Source organism: Salmo salar, chromosome 19 (assembly GCF_965601325.2).
Source record: "Salmo salar chromosome 19, fSalSal1, whole genome shotgun sequence".
Classification (NCBI taxonomy): domain Eukaryota; kingdom Metazoa; phylum Chordata; class Actinopteri; order Salmoniformes; family Salmonidae; genus Salmo; species Salmo salar.
The window spans coordinates 2067348-2086037 of NC_138309.1; the positions used below are offsets into that span (position 1 = coordinate 2067348).

Sequence of the window (18690 nt, forward strand, 5' to 3'; positions counted from 1 at the left end):
GGGGAACGTCGCAACGGGAGAGTCTGTTGAAAGCCCCTCGGACGGTTACGTCGGCAGACCAGTCGTGATGGATCGGCGGGGCTCCGTGTCGGCAGCAAAGGTTCCAGGCCAATTGGCAGAAGAGGTATTGAAGCCCAGGAATTATCTGATGGAATTCTTCAGCTAGCCGGGAGAAGGGCCAAGCTTGAGGCTAGCTCCAGGCTAACTGGTGCTTGCTTCGGGACAGAAACCTCCTCGGACGGTTTCATCAGTAGACCAGTCGTGATGGATCGTTAGGGCTCCGTGTCGGCAGCAGAGGGTCCAGGCCAATTGGCAAAAGAGGTAATTGAAGCCCAGGAATTGCTTGATGGAATCTCTTCGGCTAGCTGGGAGATGGGCCTAGTTCGAGGCTAGCTCCAGGCTAACTGGTGCTTGCTTCGGGACAGAGACGTTAGAAAGGAGTAGCCACTCGGATAGCAGCTAGCTAGCTGCGATGATCCGGAGTAAAGGTTTCCGAGCTTGCGGTAGGAATCCGGGGATGTGGTAGAGAAAAGTAGCCTGATATGCTCTGGGTAGACATCACGCTGTGCAGGCTGGCAGGAGTTGCCTGGGCGGATGCTGGCAGTCCGGGTTGACGGTGGCTAACTGACTACTTGCTAGTAGCTAGTTAGCTGGCTAGCTTCTGAACGGGGTTCCGGTTCAAAAGTGTAAAAATAGTAGATCCATACCACATTGGGTGAGGCGGGTTGCAGGCGAGTATGTTCAGTCCATAGATGGAAAATTAGATTAAAAAATAATATATATATATATACATACACGAGGAAAAACGATATATACAAGGGACGGGACAAGAAAATCAAAACAGACATCCCCACTGCTATGCCATCTTGAAATGTCACCCGATGTATACCACCCCTACCTTGTCACAACACAACTGATTGGCTCAAACGGATTAAGAAGGAAAGAAATTCCACTAACTTTTAACAAGCACACCTGTTAATTGAAATGCATTCCAGGTGACTACCTCATGAAGCTGGATGAGAGAATGCCAAGAGTGTGCAAAGCTGTCATCAAGGCAAAGGGTGGCTTCTTTGAAGAATCTCAAATCAAAAATATATTTTGATTTAACACTTTTTTGTTTACTACATGATTCCATATGTGTGATTTCATAGTTTTGTCGTCTTCACTATTATTCTACAATGTAGAGTGTCCAAACTTTTAACTGGTACTGTACACACACGGAGTATTGATATAATAACCATCATATCGAAGTAGATGTGGAGTTACGCAATGATATGGTGTGTGGTGCTCCCAGTACGACTCAGCAAACCATGCATTTTATTAGGCTACAGATGAAATAAGGTATGATGAACTTCACAGGGTGGTGAAAGGGCACGGTGATCTTGATGCTCCTTTCCAGTTTATATCGAGGGTCTTATTCTGGTGACATGATGATCGATGCTTGACTGCTGTTTGACAAATAAAAATATTTTCGCTCTCAATTATTTCATCATGTAGACTACCCTACCCGCACAGTCTACCCGCACTGTATCTGCGAGCTGCTGGTCTAGAGCGTGCGTGCCAAGACCAGAGTAGGCAGATTTGCTATTTAACACAACATTTTTTGTGACAAAACTAACGGGTCAATTGAAATGCAAAACTATAGGTCAATTTGAAAATGCGATGGAAACACATTGAAATTTAGATTTCTATTTGGTACATGTAAACTTAAGTGAAAAATCACATTTTGTGGGCACTATGTCATCTACATTTACATTACATTTAAGTCATTTAGCAGACGCTCTTATCCAGAGCGACTTACAAATTGGTGCATTCACCTTATGATATCCAGTGGAACAACCACTTTACAATAGTGCATCTAAATATTTTAACGGGGGGGGGGGGGGGGGGGTTAGAAGGATTACTTTATCCTATCCTAGGTATTCCTTAAAGAGGTGGGGTTTCAGGCGTGATTCCGATTGTCCTGACATGACTTTCTATTGTCTCAGATGTAGGCCTACTGCTCTCTGGTATGTCAGCTTCCCCCTTTTAAGCCTTATTCAATGCTTCATACCCTCTTTCACTCTTTACCCCCTTCTGCCCCCAAAGTATGGTACAGATTCTGCCCCCCCCCCCCCCCCCCATCTTCTGACTTTTTCAAAACGTCATACAACCTCATCTCCCCATCCCTATCTTTAGCCCCCTCGTCACCCAAGGTGACGTACACCTCTCTTCCTTCACCTTCAGCGCTTCGTACTCTCCCCCTGTTCTCTCTCCTCCTGCTGCTGCTGGAGTTCTGTTCAGGGTGTCGTACTCTCCCTCTCTCTCAGCTCCTCATACCATCAGTCTCCTCCACCCTGAGGCTTATTGAAGAATATAACTTAGAAATGCCTCATGGGCTTAGCGCAACTGTTTAACCCTATCGAAACCAAAAATATAAGCTTGTTTTACTATATTGTTTAACATTGCAATAAAAAAATGTAAACTATAATTTTGATCTCATGGATGGTCAGTTATTGCATCTAGTCCTGTCAATGAATTTGACTGGTTACATTTCTCCAGTCCCACCCCTAAGCTGTTTACCTAAAACTGTGGCTGGCTGGCCACTTTGTGTTTAAACTGCAGATTGCCCCTTCAATCAAGTTCAAATTACAGTGCATTTGGAAAGTATTCAGACCCATTGACTTTTATTTTTCTAATGTTACATTAGACGTATTCTAAAATGGATAAAAAAATAAATAAATCAATCTACACACAATACCTCATGACAAAGCAAAACGTTTTTTAAACATTTTTACAGAAATTGAAATGTACATTTGCCTAAGTATTCAGACCCTTTACTCAGTACTCTGTTGAAGCACCTTCGGCAAAGATTACAGCCTCGAGTCTACGTGGGTATGGGGCTACAAGCTTGGCACACCTGTATTTGGGGAGTTTCTCCCATTAATCTCTGCAGATCCTCCAAACTCTGTCAGGTTGGATGGGGAGCGTTGCTGCACAGCTATTTTCAGGTCTCTCTAGAAATGTTAGATCGGGTTCAAGACCAGGCTCTGGCTGGGCCACTCAAGTACATTGAGACTTGTCCCAAAGCCACTCCGTATTGTCTTGGCTGTGTGCGTAGGGTTGTTGTCCTTCTGAAAGGTTCTCCCATCTCCAGAGTTCCTATGTGGAGCTGTCAGAGTGACCAACAGATTCTTGGTCACCTCCCTGACCAAGGCCTTTCTCCCCAGATTGCTCAGGTTGGCAGGGCTGCCAACTCTAGGAAGAGTCTTGGTGGTTCCAAACTTCTTCCATTTAAGAATGATGGAGGCCACTGTGTTCTTGGGGACCTTCAATTCTGCAGAATCTTTTTTGGTACCCTTGCCAAGATCTGTGCCTTGACACAATCCTGTCTGAGCTCTACGAACAATTCCTTCGACCTCGTGGCTTGGGTTTTGCTCTGACAACTGTGGGACCTTTATATAGACCGGTGTGCGCGCCTTTCCAAATCATGTCCAATCAATTGAATTTACCACAGGTGGACTCCAATCAAGTTGTAGAAGCATCTCAAGGATGATCAATGGAAACAGGATGCATCCGAGCTCAATTTCAAGTCTCATAACAAATAGTCTGAATACTTATGTATATGAGGTATGTTTATTTAATACATTTGCAACAAAAAAGTAACCTGTTGTGTGTAGATTGATGAGGATTTTTGTTTATTTAATCCATTTTAGAATAAGGCTGTAATGTAACAATGTGGAAAAAGTCAAGGGGTCTGAATATTTTCCAACTGCACTGTATACAGAGCCTGCACTGAGATATCAATATGTTTAATATACATTAAATCTCAATGCAATACTCCAAATTGTATATTGTGGCGGTTTCGGCACTATGATCTTGGTAATGCAGGGTTTACAGATACAAACACACACCACCACCAGTCCACGTGAAGGGTTAACACGCTTTATTTATTTATTTATTTATCTGGTACCGGCAGTGTTCCTGATATACAAAACTCAAACAAACAAAGTAAATATGTCGTCGCCAGTGGAAGAGCCTCCACTCTTGGTCTTCGGGGTTCCCTCCATGTTGAAATCTTCAGTTCCTTTATTCCTGTAAACCTCCTTCTCTCCGTCTCTCCAATAGCCTCCTCCTCGTTCACCTGCCAGGGTCAAAGAAAGACGAAGAAAGCAAACCCAGGGAGCGGTTAAGTAGAGGCCCTGATTGGTTTCACCTGTCTGCCTTTTAGCCTAATTACAACTGGAGACAGGTGTGGTTGTTTTGCTGTAATCTGGCAGTTTCCCCTGAGCTATCCATGGTCCTGGCTCTAGGGAATACTTCCCATTGCTGTCCGTGGTCCTGGCAGCCAGAAAACACAGAAACATTGCAGGCATATACCGTCCATCCACCACACAACCCCTGAAACCGCTACAATATATATGTTAGTTATAGTGGGCAGCAGTGTTATATGGGTATTATCATTATGATCATTTAGTTTGCTGAAATAAAGTATTTGCATAATCAATTGTTTTATGGAAACTAGGGCTCCCGAGTGGCGCAGCAGTCTCAGGCACTGCATATCAGTGCTAGATGCATCACTACAGACCCTGGTTCAATTCCAGGCTGTATCACAACCGGTGTGATTGGGAGTCCCATAGAGCGACACACAATTGGCCCAGCATCGTGAGGGTTTGGCCAGGGTAGGCCGTCATTGTAAATAAGAATTTGTTCTTAACTGACTTGCCTAGTTAAATAAAGGTTTAAATAAAAATAAAATACTCAAAGTTTAATCAGTTGTTTGGGTCCCACACTCAACCAGACACAGATTGAGTCAGTATTATTGTACCATTGCACTTTGATGTAGCTTGGTGCGGGATCACCCTGTGCTGGAATAATTATATTAAAATGAGGTCTGAGAACAATAGAATGAGCAGTAGGGTTTCATATTACCATAGGGATTGGTAATTAACACTGTCTACAACTGGTTACTGTTCTGGGGCTGTATTCACACAGCGCTCCTATAGTAAGATTGCTGATCTAAGTTCCTCTGTCCATGTAATCTTATTCATAAAGATCTAAGGCAAAACTGATCCTAAATCAGCGTCTCGCTTTGTGAATACGGACCTTGGTCTTTACAACATTGAAGCCAGTATCTTTGACCCAAGAAATACTTTTGAGTGGTCAGAGAAGAGGGAAGCTGTGGGAGGAGTCCCAGGGCGGGCAGAGGAGGAGGGGTGGAATCCTCCTGCACTCCACTCATCCATCTCGACTATAATTACCTGAACCTGCTGTTCCCACCAGGAAACTCCTCAGCCCAGCCAAGTGTGTCAGAAAGACTTCCGCTAACCTGACAGCTTCTCTTTCCTCCCTCCTTCCTTCCCTCCTTGTCTCTCTCCTTCACCCCCTCACAGAACAATGCCAAGAGAATGCACAGTGCACAGCTAGAAATCAGGTGTCATAATATAATACCATTATCAAATATCACTTACCAATGTCTCTCCCTTCCCCCTTCCTTTTCGCTCAATCTCAGGCAGATGGATGCAGGATTAACGATAAGAGAGGGCAGAGAAAGAGAGAGTCCTTATGACCAGTGTAGAAAACACTATCTCTGTCTGACATGATGACATAGACCCACCACGTGCTCCCTGGACAGTGACAAAGCCTCTATTTCTCTCTCCCATTTTCTCTAGGGTGATATCTGAAGCCCAGTGATCAATAGATGGGAAAGGGATATGGCATAGAAATATGACACCTCGTATCTGGAGAGAGGGGTTATTTGCCCATTAGCAGCCCAACCAGAGGCAGAGGAAAGAATGGGGTGTTAGAAGGGAAAGATGTGGGCAGATAAAGTGGGAACCAGACAAGCAAGAGGCTTTGTGTATTATACAGTTTGTTCACAATTCACATACCATCCACAAGTATAGAAACCTGAACAGATTCATAGAGAAAATAGAATGTAATGTTCCAAAATAATGTTGAATAATTTGTAATAATGTTGATAATAGCAGTAGTAATGATAATAGTAATAATAGTATTGTCCTCTAGCTTTTATTATACAATATTTTTTCCACATGTACATGTTTTTTACATACACAATTTTACAGTAAAGAACAAAACAAAACTGTTAAAGAATGAAAGCAGCTGACAGTCTATAAAAAATAAACAAAAACACAAGCACAGTAAAAACCCTAACAGTAAATATTCATCCTTTCCAGGACTGTGAAAGACTAATACTGTTTATCGCCAATGACTGAAACAAACTCGTCAGTCAAAGTGATCAGACCTGGGTGAAATATGTAAGTAAAAAACGTTTAAATACTTAAGCTGCACTTGATTTAGTTTGCCTGGTACAGAAGAGCCAATGAAATTGTCCCAAAAGTGCAAACATCAAGCTATATCAAGTGTACCTCAAAATACTTTCATGTTTTTGCCATATTTGATCTAAGTCTGAAAGTGTGACATGACTCTGCTTTAGCAATGAAAACATGGGTTTTATCTTTGGGCTCCAAGGCTAACTAAACAACTCAAAAAGCTCACCAGTAAAGTTATTATTTATGTACAGAAATTCAACATTTTCAGTGACATACATAATTCATTAGTTATTGCTTTTTGACTAAGTGCGTAAAAATATAGCCTACCGACATGTCTAAGTATATCCAGAGTTCCACTTCAGTGCAGGCTATATAAGTAAAGGGAGGGGTTGGTGAGAGAGATATTCCTCCATAGGAGAGAGAGATCTCCGGTTCCCCTTCTCTGCTCTGTATGGACACCAGGGTCGTGTATTTCATAAGTCGAGGTAGTCCCTCCCTGTTTCAGTCAGTTTTTCTTCTTCTTTTGGTGCTTAATGAACACGGCCCTGCATTGGAGGGAGCCAGGGGCTACATCAATATCATGTTTGAAATGTACTGTCAACCATTGGCTGGTATATAGCTTCATGCACCATTTTGCCCTTCAAAGCAGTCACTATTTGACTGGTTTGGATGAGTGATTGATAGGGTCATGGTGGGCGCTCTTTGGGATCATGACACCACAGTCTCTCTCCCTCCGTGTGTTATTGTTTAGTCACTGTGACGGTGGGCACAGGCTGGCGTGTGTTCTTTTTTTTTGGGCTCCTTGTTGCCTGCAAACTGGTTCTTCGGCACGAGCGCACTGACATCACAATATATCAAGCGTGACCGGCAAGACAAACAGTGGAAATCAATACAAAGCTACAATAGCATAAGTACGAGTCTATTGGAGGTGGAGAATACAGTGTATATACGGAATCCAGACTTGTTACAGAACAATACTATTACGTTTTATGCGATTCTACATTTTCCTTTCCCAAAACACCGTCATACTTACAGTCTTATATAAAGTAAAACAGAAGAGTCTAACAAATGTATGTGAAATATATACCAGTATACCTGTCAAATACCAGTATTACCTGTCAATAAACTTCTTTCACTATATTTTGCAGAACTTGGATTGGGTGATGTTTCTGAGTTGGTCTTTGGCGCAACTATTTTTCTCATCCTTCTGACTATTTTTCTAAAACCACATCCCTTGTAATTATTTCCAAGGCAACATCTCAATAGACAATCATTTTCAACCAGGCAGACAGGTTAGAGGCCTAATGTATACAATTCGTTGACATGATAGAATGGTTAATTGTACTCATTGAACTGATACTGTGGAAGGAATACTGAACAGTCTAAAGATAAACTGGTAGTTACAATGCTGTAAGTCAATAACATTTGAATTTTTAGACTGCATCTCTCCAGATTAAGCAAACCAATACCACTTATTGGCACAAGTAAGATGTTTTTTCTTAAAAGTGTGAACATTATCATGGATTGAATTAACATGTTGTTAGCCACCAGATTGTGATATAGTATATGGCATTCAGTTGTAGATCTACAGGTAGTCTTGTGACAAACATGGTAACAAAAATCAGGCTCATCCTCATTATGGAATATAAACCAAACTGACAACCCATATGGTGGGTTATAATAAACACACTGTTAATGAAAGCAACCAAACTGGGCCTAAAAATATCCTTCTTCAATAAGAGGTGTACCAGTATCGACAAAGAAGCTTTGGTGCCCTAAAATACTCTTAGTGAGAGTGTCTCACACACGGTACACAAATGCAAAAACACACTCACATACACACGCTTAGTACAGCTATGGCTCATCCTCTTTCCACTTTTGTACAATAATTTTCAGTTCTCCATAAATAATACTATGGTCATGCTGGCTTTTCTTCCTCCTCTTCCGCTCCTTGCCCTCATCCCATCTACCTAATCCACCCCTTTCCAAGATCCGGTACCACAAGGAAACTTTTCACTCTTTTACGTATTCTTTCTGTCTGCTACCCCACCCTGTAACTCCCTCTATGTTAGCTCCCTGTCTTCCTCTCCTCCATGTAGGTAACTATTGGTTCCTGGTGGTTGTACTAGCTCTTCAGTCTTGTCCCAGTCTGAAACCCAGGTTCCTGCACCTCCTCCTCCTCCTCCATTGGGATCCGGGGCTTGGCTCGTTGCTCCGTAGCCTCCTCCTCCGCTGGTACGGTACAACTCCTCCGTCTCGTTGGCCAGCTCATCCTCATCCAGAATTCCACACTTGTCATCGCTAAGTTGCTCGGGCTCTGCCCACCACTGCTTTTCTCCAGAGGCAAAAAGTCCTGGAATACAAAAGACAAATAAAATCATTCTGCCCAAAGCTGTACTTACTTGACTTGGATCTAGATGATTTAGTTCTACACTGAAGGGTTGCATTAACATATGGAATGTAGGACCAAAATGAATCATAGCTGAATATTATTACAAAAGGCAATGCAATAGTGCAAAAGGTAATAGCGATATGAGAATACATGTTTGATTTTCAATGAAGGATATAGCTTGTTTGGCATGAAATGAGTTTGATACAAATGAAACCCGTTTATTTACTTCAGGGTCAATTCAAGAGTAAACGGCAAACAATTGTTGTGAAACTGAGCATCATTATACAGCTTCATTAGGATGTGCGAAGAGAGGGGTGGGGGGATTGAGAGAGAATACACACCATAGAATATAACACCGCCGTAATGAACTAGTGCAGCAATGAGAAACACATACTGCCACTCTTCCCGCGTCTAAGGCGAGAGAGGGAGGGAGAAAGATAAAGAGTGATTGTTAGACCGAGTGAAAGAGAGAGTGTGTGTCCGTGTGTGTGAGAGAGAGGGAGAGAGAGAGAGAGAGAGCGAGAAAGAAAGTAAAAAAGAGAGTGAATGGGGTGAGAAAAATCGATTAAAACAAGTGATAAAAGAAAAAAATCAGAAAGGATGAATATTGTGTAAGAATCTGTCTCTTACTCCTCCATGAGTGTCTTGCTGTGTTATGATAGATAATGATTTATATGATGTGTAGTAGTCAGTAATGAATGCAGTAAGCAGTGTGATGTATTATATTGTGTAGAAGTAGAGTAATTTTGTACCTTGTGTTTGGTCATGGCGCCAACAATGAGCGGGCACACCATGCCAGACAAAGTGCCCACACCGTTGGAGATGCCCATGAGGATACTGGCATAGCGGGGAGCAATGTCCAGATGGTTCACATTAAAGCCTAATGGGGAAACAGAGAGAAAGGTCACCATGTTGTTGTTGTAAACTACACAGACGATCAATTTTCAAGAATATGATATATTAGTAGCCAAACTTCATGCCAGACAGGGACGATCCCCGAAATAACTGAGCTTGAGAGATTATGCAATTCTCTATGGACAGATCAGGTTAGTTGTTCTGCTGACAAAGCTTATTCGTTTCAGTGAGGTGCTGCAGTGAACTATTTTTTTTCTGTTGTATGAGAATGCCAAAACGTGTCTTGAGGAGAGAATTGCAGAGGTATGAGCGATTAAAAGATAACAACCCAAGTCTCACCTGAAATAGCGAACCCACTGAAGCCCACAGCCAAAACCAAAAAGGTGATAGCCACAGCTTTCGTATGAGAAAACCCGACCACTAGCAGTAGGGTGGCTTCCATTCCGAAACCTATTACAAGGAAATAAAGACCCATAAACATATACGGAGGAAGTCAATAATCAAATGAGCATTCTTTGAATACACAGGTAAATGAATGGGGATTGATTTGTGTTGCGGATAAAACAGCACAAAAATAAAGTGGTGAAACTCAAAGGGATAGAGAATATTTTTCTTCAAGAAGTTATTTTCTTTGTTTCCTTCTAGTTAAAGGGTATTGAGGAAAGTATAACTTAACTGTGGCTCTACATGGTGCAGCTTCACACAGTGAGATATACAAATATATATACACGCTTCTCATTCCCCTCACTCCTCTATCGATTTCTCTGCAGTTCAAAAATAGTCTACAGTGGCAAGCAATGCTGCGTTACGGTGAGTCATCATTTGCCTTATGCAGTGATCATTTTCTCACGCACCGACTGGACTCTGTGCTTACCGCAAAACAAGGTGTTGTATTTTCCAGGTCAATATCTTTCCTGAATCTTTTTGTTCAACTTTTTTTTACCTGCTATTTCTCCTTGTAGTTGTAGTTTTGCTCATGTAAAAGTAGAGGTCATATATGACAAAACTGGCACAAGCTGACTGATAGTCCCAACTTTGATGCACCTGTACTGACCTGAGAGACTGAAAAACAGCTTCTATCTCAAGGCCATCAGACTGTTAAATAGCCATCACTAGCCGGCCTCCACCCAGTACCCTGTCCTGAACTTAGTCACTGTCACTAGCCGGCTAACACACGGTTCTCTGCCCTGCACCTTAGAAGCTGCTGACCTATGTACATAGACATGGAAAACTGGTCACTTTAATAATGGAACACTGGTCACTTTAATAATGTGTACATACTGTTTTACTCATTTCGTATGTATAATACTGTATTCTAGTCAATACCATCCTATTCAACTATTGCTCTACACATACTATTATATCCTACTTATTCTACAGATATACTACATATTCTATCCACATTCTGTCCATAATGTCTATACATCCCATCCCATAATACATACATACATACAGTGAGGGAAAAAAGTATTTGATCCCCTGCTGATTTTGTACGTTTGCCCACTGACAAAGAAATGATCAGTCTATAATTTTAATGGTAGGTTTATTTGAACAGTGAGAGACAGAATAACAACAAAAAAATCCAGAAAAACGCATGTCAAAAATGTTATAAATTGATTTGCACTTTAATGAGGGAAATAAGTATTTGACCCCTCTGCAAAACATAACTTAGTACTTGGTGGCAAAACCCTTGTTGGCAATCAGAGGTCAGACGTTTCTTGTAGTTTTTTTTTGTCCCACTCCTCTTTGCAGATCTTCTCCAAGTCATTAAGGTTTCGAGGCTGACGTTTGGCAACTCGAACCTTCAGCTCCCTCCACAGATTTTCTATGGGATTAAGGTCTGGAGACTGGCTAGGCCACTCCAGGACCTTAATGTGCTTCTTCTTGAGCCACTCCTTTGTTGCCTTGGCCGTGTGTTTTGGGTCATTCTCATGCTGGGATACCCATCCACGACCCATTTTCAATGCCATGGCTGAGGGAAGGAGGTTCTCACCCAAGTACATGGCCCCGTCCATCGTCCCTTTGATGCGGTGAAGTTGTCCTGTCCCCTTAGCAGAAAAACACCTCCAAAGCATAATGTTTCCACCTCCATGTTTGACGGTGGGGATGGTGTTCTTGGGGTCATAGGCAGCATTCCTCCTCCTCCAAACACCGCGAGTTGAGTTGATGCCAAAGAGCTCCATTTTGGTCTCATCTGACCACAACACTTTCACCCAGTTTGCCAATGAACATCTGAATGATTCAGAGGACAACTTCAGACGGGCATGTATATGTGCTTTCTTGAGCAGGGGGACCTTGCCAGCGCTGCAGGATTTCAGTCCTTCACGGCGTAGTGTGTTACCAATTGTTTTCTTGGTGACTATGGTCCCAGCTGCCTTGAGATCATTGACAAGATCCTCCCGTGTAGTTCTGGGTTGATTCCTCACCGTTCTCATGATCATTGCAACTCCCCGAGGTGAGATCTTGCATGGAGCCCCAGGCCGAGGGAGATGGACAGTTCTTTTGTGTTTCTTCCATTTGCAAATAATCACACCAATTGTTGTCACCTTCTCACCAAGCTGCTTGGCGATGGTCTTGTAGCCCATTCCAGCCTTGTGTAGGTCTACAATCTTGTCCCTGACATCCTTGGAGAGCTCTTTGGTCTAGGCCATGATGGAGAGTTTGGAATCTGATTGATTGATTGCTTCTGTGGACAGGTGTCTTTTATACAGGTAACAAACTGAGATTAGGAGCACTCCCTTTAAGAGTGTGCTCCTAATCTCACCTCGAGCATCCTATTTTTCCAACTTAATTGAGGAAAATAAGAACAATCCGAAATTTATTTTTGATACTGTCGCAAAGCTAACTAAAAAGCAGCATTTGCAAATGGAGGATGGCTTTCACTTCAGCAGTAATACATTTATGAACTTCTTTGAGGAAAAGATCATGATCATTAGAAAGCAAATTACGGACTCCTCTTTAAATCTGCGTATTCCTCCAAAGCTCCATTGTCCTGAGTCTGCACAACTCTGCCAGGACCTAGGATCAAGGGAGATACTAAAGTGTTTTAGTACTATATCTCTTGAAACAATGATGAAAATAATCATGGCCTCTAAACCCTCAAGCTGCATACTGGACCCTATTCCAACTAAACTACTGAAAGAGCTGCTTCCTGTGCTCGGCCCTCCTATGTTGAGCATAATAAACGGCTCTCTATCCACCGGATGTGTACCAAGCTCACTAAAAGTGGCAGTAATAAAGCCTCTCTTGAAAAAGCCGAATCTTGACCCAGAAATTATAAAAAAACTATTGGCCTATATCGAATCTTCCATTCCTCTCAAACATTTTAGAAAAAGCTGTTGCGCAGCAACTCACTGCCTTCCTGAAGACAAACAATGTATACGAAACGCTTCAGTCTGGTTTTAGACCCCATCATAGCACTGAGACTGCACTTGTGAAGGTGGTAAATGACCTTTTAATGACGTCAGACCGAGGCTCTGCATCTGTCCTCGTGCTCCTAGATCTTAGTGCTGCTTTTGATACCATCGACCACCACATTCTTTTGGAGAGATTGGAAACCCAAATTGGTCTACATGGACAAGTTCTGGCCTGGTTTAGATCTTATCTGTTGGAAAGATATCAGTTTGTCTCTGTGAATGCTTTGTCCTCTGACAAATCAATTGTAAATTTCGGTGTTCCTCAAGGTTCCGTTTTAGGACCACTATTGTTTTCACTATATATTTTACCTCTTGGGGATGTCATTCGAAAACATAATGTTAAATTTCACTGCTATGCGGACGACACACAGCTGTATGAAACATGGTGAAGCCGCAAAAATCCCCTCGCTAGAAGCCTGTGTTTCAGACATAAAGAAGTGGATGGCTGCAGACTTTCTACTTTTAAACTCGGACAAAACAGAGATGCTTGTTCTAGGTCCCAAGAAACAAAGAGATCTTCTGTTGAATCTGACAATTAATCTGGATGGTTGTACAGTCGTCTCAAATAAAACTGTGAAGGACCTCGGCGTTACTCTGGACCCTGATCTCTCTTTTGAAGAACATATCAAGACTGTTTCAAGGACAGCTTTTTTCCATCTACGTAACATTGCAAAAGTCAGAAACTTTCTGTCCAAAAATGATGCAGAAAAATGAATCCATGCTTTTGTTACTTCTAGGCTGGACTACTGCAATGCTCTACTTTCCGGCTATCCGGATAAAGCTCTAAACAAACTTCAGTTAGTGCTAAATACGGCTGCTAGAATCCTGACTAGAACCCAAAAATTTGATCATATTACTCCAGTGCTAGCCTCCTTACACTGGCTTCCTGTTAAGTCAAGGGCTGATTTCAAGGTTTTACTGCTAACCTACAAAGCATTACATGGGCTTGCTCCTACCTATCTTTCCGATTTGGTCCTGCCGTACATACCTACACGTACACTACGGTCACAAGACGCAGGCCTCCTAATTGTCCCTAGAATTTTTAAGTAAACGGCTGGAGGTAGGGCTTTCTCCTATAGAGCTCCATTTTTATGGAATGGTCTGCCTACCCATGTGAGAGACGCAGACTCAGTCTCAACCTTTAAGTCTTTACTGAAGACTTATCTCTTCAGTAGGTCCTATGATTAAGTATAGTCTGGCCCAGGAGTGTGAAGGTGAACGGAAAGGCTGGAGCAACGAACCGCCCTTGCTGTCTCCCCTCTCTCCACTGGGATTCTCTGCCTCTAACCCTATTACAGGGGCTGAGTCACTGGCTTACTGGTGTTCTCCCATGCCGTCCATGGGAGGGGTGCGTCACTTGAGTGGGTTGAGTCACTGACGTGGTCTTCCTGTCTGGGTTGGCGCCCCCCCCCCCCTTGGGTTGTGCCGTGGCGGAGATCTCTGTGGGCTATACTCGGCCTTGTCTTAGGACGGTAAGTTGGTGGTTGGAGACATCCCTCTAGTGGTGTGGGGGCTGTGCTTTAGCAAAGTGGGTGGGGTTATATCCTGCCTATTTGGCCCTGTCCGGGGGTATCATCGGATGGGGCCACAGTGTCTTCTGATCCCTCCTGTCTCAGCCTCCAGTATTTATGCTGCAGTAGTTTATGTGTCGGGGGGCTAGGGTCAGTCTGTTACATCTGGAGTATTTCTCTTGTCTTATCCGGTATCCTGTGTGAATTTAAATATGCTCTCTCTAATTCTCTCTTTCTCTCTTTCTTTCTCTCGGAGGACCTGAGCCCGAGGACCATGCCTCAGGAGTACCTGGCATGATGACTCCTTGCTGTCCCCAGTCCACCTGGCCGTGCTGCTGCTCCAGTTTCAACTGTTCTGCCTGTGGCTATGGAACCCTGACCTGTTCACCGGACGTGCTTGTTGCACCCTCGACAACTACTATGATTATTATTATTTGACCATGCTGGTCATTTATGAACATTTTAACATCTTGACCATGTTCTGTTATAATATCCACCCTGCACAGCCAGAAGAGGACTGGCCACCCCTCATAGCCTGGTTCCTCTCTAGGTTTCTTCCTAGGTTTTTGGCCTTTCTAGGGATTTTTTCCTAGGGAGTTTTTCCTAGCCACCGTGCTTCTTTCACATGCATTGCTTGCTGTTTGGGGTTTTAGGCTGGGTTTCTGTACAGCACTTTGAGATATCAGCTGATGTACGAAGGGCTATATAAATACATTTGATTTGATTTGATTTGATGTAAAAGACACCTGGGAGCCAGAAATCTTTCTGATTGAGAGGGGGGTCAAATACTTATTTCCCTCATTAAAATACAAATCATTTTATAACATTTTTGTTGTTATTCTGTCTCTCAATGTTCATATAAACCTACCATTAAAATTATAGACTGATCATTTCTTTGTAAGTGGGCAAACGTACAAAATCAGCAGGGGATCAAATACTTTTTTCCCCCACTGTACGCCTGTATGCGTATGTGTATGCGTCCATAAAAATGTGACTTGATTTGATACAAATCAACCAATAATCTTTTATGATTCATGGATACAAACACTTGATAGCAAATCTCTAAATCAATGACACCTCTTGCCCTTCAGCCTGCTCCCGCTCTCCCCCTGAACAAGGCAGTTAACCCAATGTTCCTAGGCCGTCATTGTAAATAAGAATTTGTTCTTAACTGACTTGCCTTGTTAAATAAAGGTAAAATATATATATTTTTTTTTAATTCCGTCCTCCTCTTTCCTTCCTCCTTGCTTACCTCCACAGTTCATCATCTTCCTGACATTGGTGGTGCTCATGATTTTGTTTGTGCGCAGGTAGTCAGCCAGCTGGCCCCCGATCGGCACGATGATGGTCATCACTAGATGGGGGAGCGCCGACACCATGCCCACCTGGGATGAGGGGTGGAGGGTGGATAGGAGGTGAGCAGAGGTTTGGAAAAAGGAGAGGGAAGATATTTTTGAGTACTGTATGACAAATAAGACAAGATTTAGAGTAGCATAACTCTGCTTGTTAGAAGTCCTCACAAGAAAAGATAAAAATACAATTTGTGTACCCCGGGATCACACAAGCCTGGGATCACACAACCCTGGGATCACACAAAGCCAGATTAACCTGCTATCTAGAAGCTAAAAGAGTTATTTGGCTGTCCCCATAGGAGAACCCTTTAAATAACCCTTTTTGGCTCCAAGTAGAACCCTTTTGTGTTCCATGAAGAACCCTTTCCACAGAGGGTTTTACATGGAACCCAAAAGGGATTTACCTGGAACCAAAAATGGTTCTCCTATGGGGACTGCCGAAGAACCCTTTTGGAACCCTTTTTTCTGAGTGTGGCTCTAGGCCAGCTCTACATGGATATTCCTTGTCTTAGACACCTTGCTGATCTCAAACCCAAACACTTCCTCAAAGTATGCAGGTTGGCTGATGAGGAGCAAGTAGAAGGTCCAGCTTCTACAGAAATTGGCCACGATGATGGCGTAGACCGGCATCGAAGTGAAAAAGGCTCTCCAAGGCGTGTTCCATTTCTAGAGGAAAACATTCAGTGTTATGTTGCAGGCAAATGTGCACATAAAAAAAACAAAAAAACATTTAATACAGTAGATACTGAATATATTTGTTTAAAAATGACACAGATTTAGATATTTTGTAACAACCACCGCGTTGAGACATGGGTTGATCATGTTATCTTGATTCTATTGTGTGCTCTAAAAGACACTGCTTTTGGCCAGAGCACTGTTCATTTTGGCACTCTTTCTTTTCTTTTTTTTGTCTAAAATATCATTATGTTTTAGTCACACTTTTGTCATTATTGTAGTCTAGATATTGTAAAAATTACGAAAACAGTGGGCCGTTTTAGTCAACTAAATGCCCTTTCATTTTAGTCACATCACATTTGTATTGCCTCATTAACCTATAGTAAACATACAGTAACATCCTATTCTCTTCCCAACAGCATAAGAGACTGAGAGACACAGACAGAGACACAGAGACACAGAGAGACAGAGATAGAAGCACAACCACCAGAGCGCGCACTTCGTTATTTATCTCCGGTAATGAACATACTATTATCCGTCTTAAATTGTATCGTTTATTTACATATTAGGGTACCTGAGGATTGATTAGAAACATTGTTTGACTTGTTTGGACGAAGTTTATTGGTAACTTTTGGGATTCATTTGTATGCATTTTGAACGAGGGAAACCGGTGGATTACTGAATCAAGTGCGCCAACTAAACTGACTTTTTTGGGATATAAAGAAGGACTTTATCGAACAAAACGACCATTTGTTATGTAGCTGGGACCCTTGGGATAGCAAACAGAGGAAGATCTTCAAAGGTAAGTGATTTATTTTATCTCTATTTCTGACTTTCGTGACGCCTCTGCTTGTTTGGAAAATGTTTGTAATGCTTTTGTACGCGGGGCGCTGTCCTCAGATAATCGCATGGTATGCTTTCGCCGTAAAGCCTTTTTGAAATCTGACAAAGCGGCTGGATTAACAAAAAGTTAAGCTTTTAAACGTAAACGGTGTAAGACACTTGTATTTTCATGAATGTTTAATATTATGAATTTTGTATTTTGAATTTCGTGCTCTGCAATTTCACCAGATGTTGTCGAGGTTGGGCGCTAGTGGCACACTTAGCCCAGGCAAAGAGTAGCTAACTAGAAGGCTGATGGTGACTAGTTAGCTACGGAGCCGCAACCAATGTGTATAATCAGAGGCGGAGGAGGAGCAGAGCCTGTCTCCCCTCATCGCTTGCTCCCCAGCTGATTTAAGCTGTGTATGACGTGTCCTTCCCACTGCTGAACAGAACTGCGCATCTGTTCTGCTAATATTAATTGTGCTTATCACTGAAAAGCTCTCAATCTTTCCAAAAACTCTTGTCCAGTCCACTTACCAGTCTGATTTTAGTCACAGAGATAATTGTCTCGTCACGTTTTAGTCAACTGAAATTTAAAATAGTTTTTGTTTAGTTATAGTTTTTTCTGGGTCTATTTAGTCAATTATAGTCTCGTTAATTGCCACTGAAAAATAGGTGTTTGACAAATATATTTTAGTCACTGGGTTGGGCTGCCATTTTACAGGCTCCTAACCAACTGTGCTATTTTGTTTGTTTTTTCTCATTGTTTGTAACTAATTTTGTACATAATGTAGCTGCTACTGTCTCTTATGACCGAAAAGAGCTTCTGGACAACAGAACAGCGATTACTCACCTCGAATTGGACAAAGATTTTTTCTTTAACGAGTCCGACGCGAAGGATATACTACTTTGTCAAGACAAGGCCCAAATCCCAGTCATCAGCGTGAAGAAAAGACAGAGGAAAAGGGGGAGGAGGGCGAGGTGCCTTGTAAGAATTCACCGACGAGTAGGTAAACCACCTCTTCCCTCCGTATTATCGACCAACGTGCAATCATTGGAAAACAAACTGGATGATCTACGATTAAGACTATCCTACCAACAGGACATTAAAAACTGTAATATCTTATGTTTCACCGAGACGTGGCTGAGCGACGACACAGATAATATAGAGCCGGCTGGCTTCTCCGTGCATTGGCAGGACAGAGCAGCTACATCTGGGTAAGCTAGGGGCGGTTGTGTGTGTTTATTTGTCAATAACTGCTGATGCGCGATGTCTAATATTAAAGAAGTATCGAGGTATTGCTCGCCTGAAGTAGAATACCTCATGATAAGCTGTAGCCCATACAATCTACCAAGAGAGTAATCATCTATATTATTCTTTGCCGTCTATTT

General features: G+C 42.4%; 1 protein-coding gene across 2 annotated transcripts in view; it reads right to left on the reverse strand.

The window, feature by feature from the left end:
• Positions 1-5990: 5990 nt before the first annotated feature.
• The window catches only part of LOC106578273 (vesicular glutamate transporter 1), a 31851-nt gene continuing 19151 nt past the window's right edge, over positions 5991-18690 (reverse strand). For both annotated transcript variants that reach the window (XM_014156941.3, XM_082965561.1), the window contains exons 8-13: positions 16315-16464; positions 15699-15831; positions 9859-9969; positions 9417-9544; positions 9006-9075; positions 5991-8625 (exon numbers count right to left, since the gene is read on the reverse strand). In XM_014156941.3, coding sequence (XP_014012416.1) covers positions 8336-8625; positions 9006-9075; positions 9417-9544; positions 9859-9969; positions 15699-15831; positions 16315-16464 — 882 coding nt within the window. In that variant the 3' untranslated portion in view covers positions 5991-8335. The remainder of the gene's footprint in view (positions 8626-9005; positions 9076-9416; positions 9545-9858; positions 9970-15698; positions 15832-16314; positions 16465-18690) is intronic.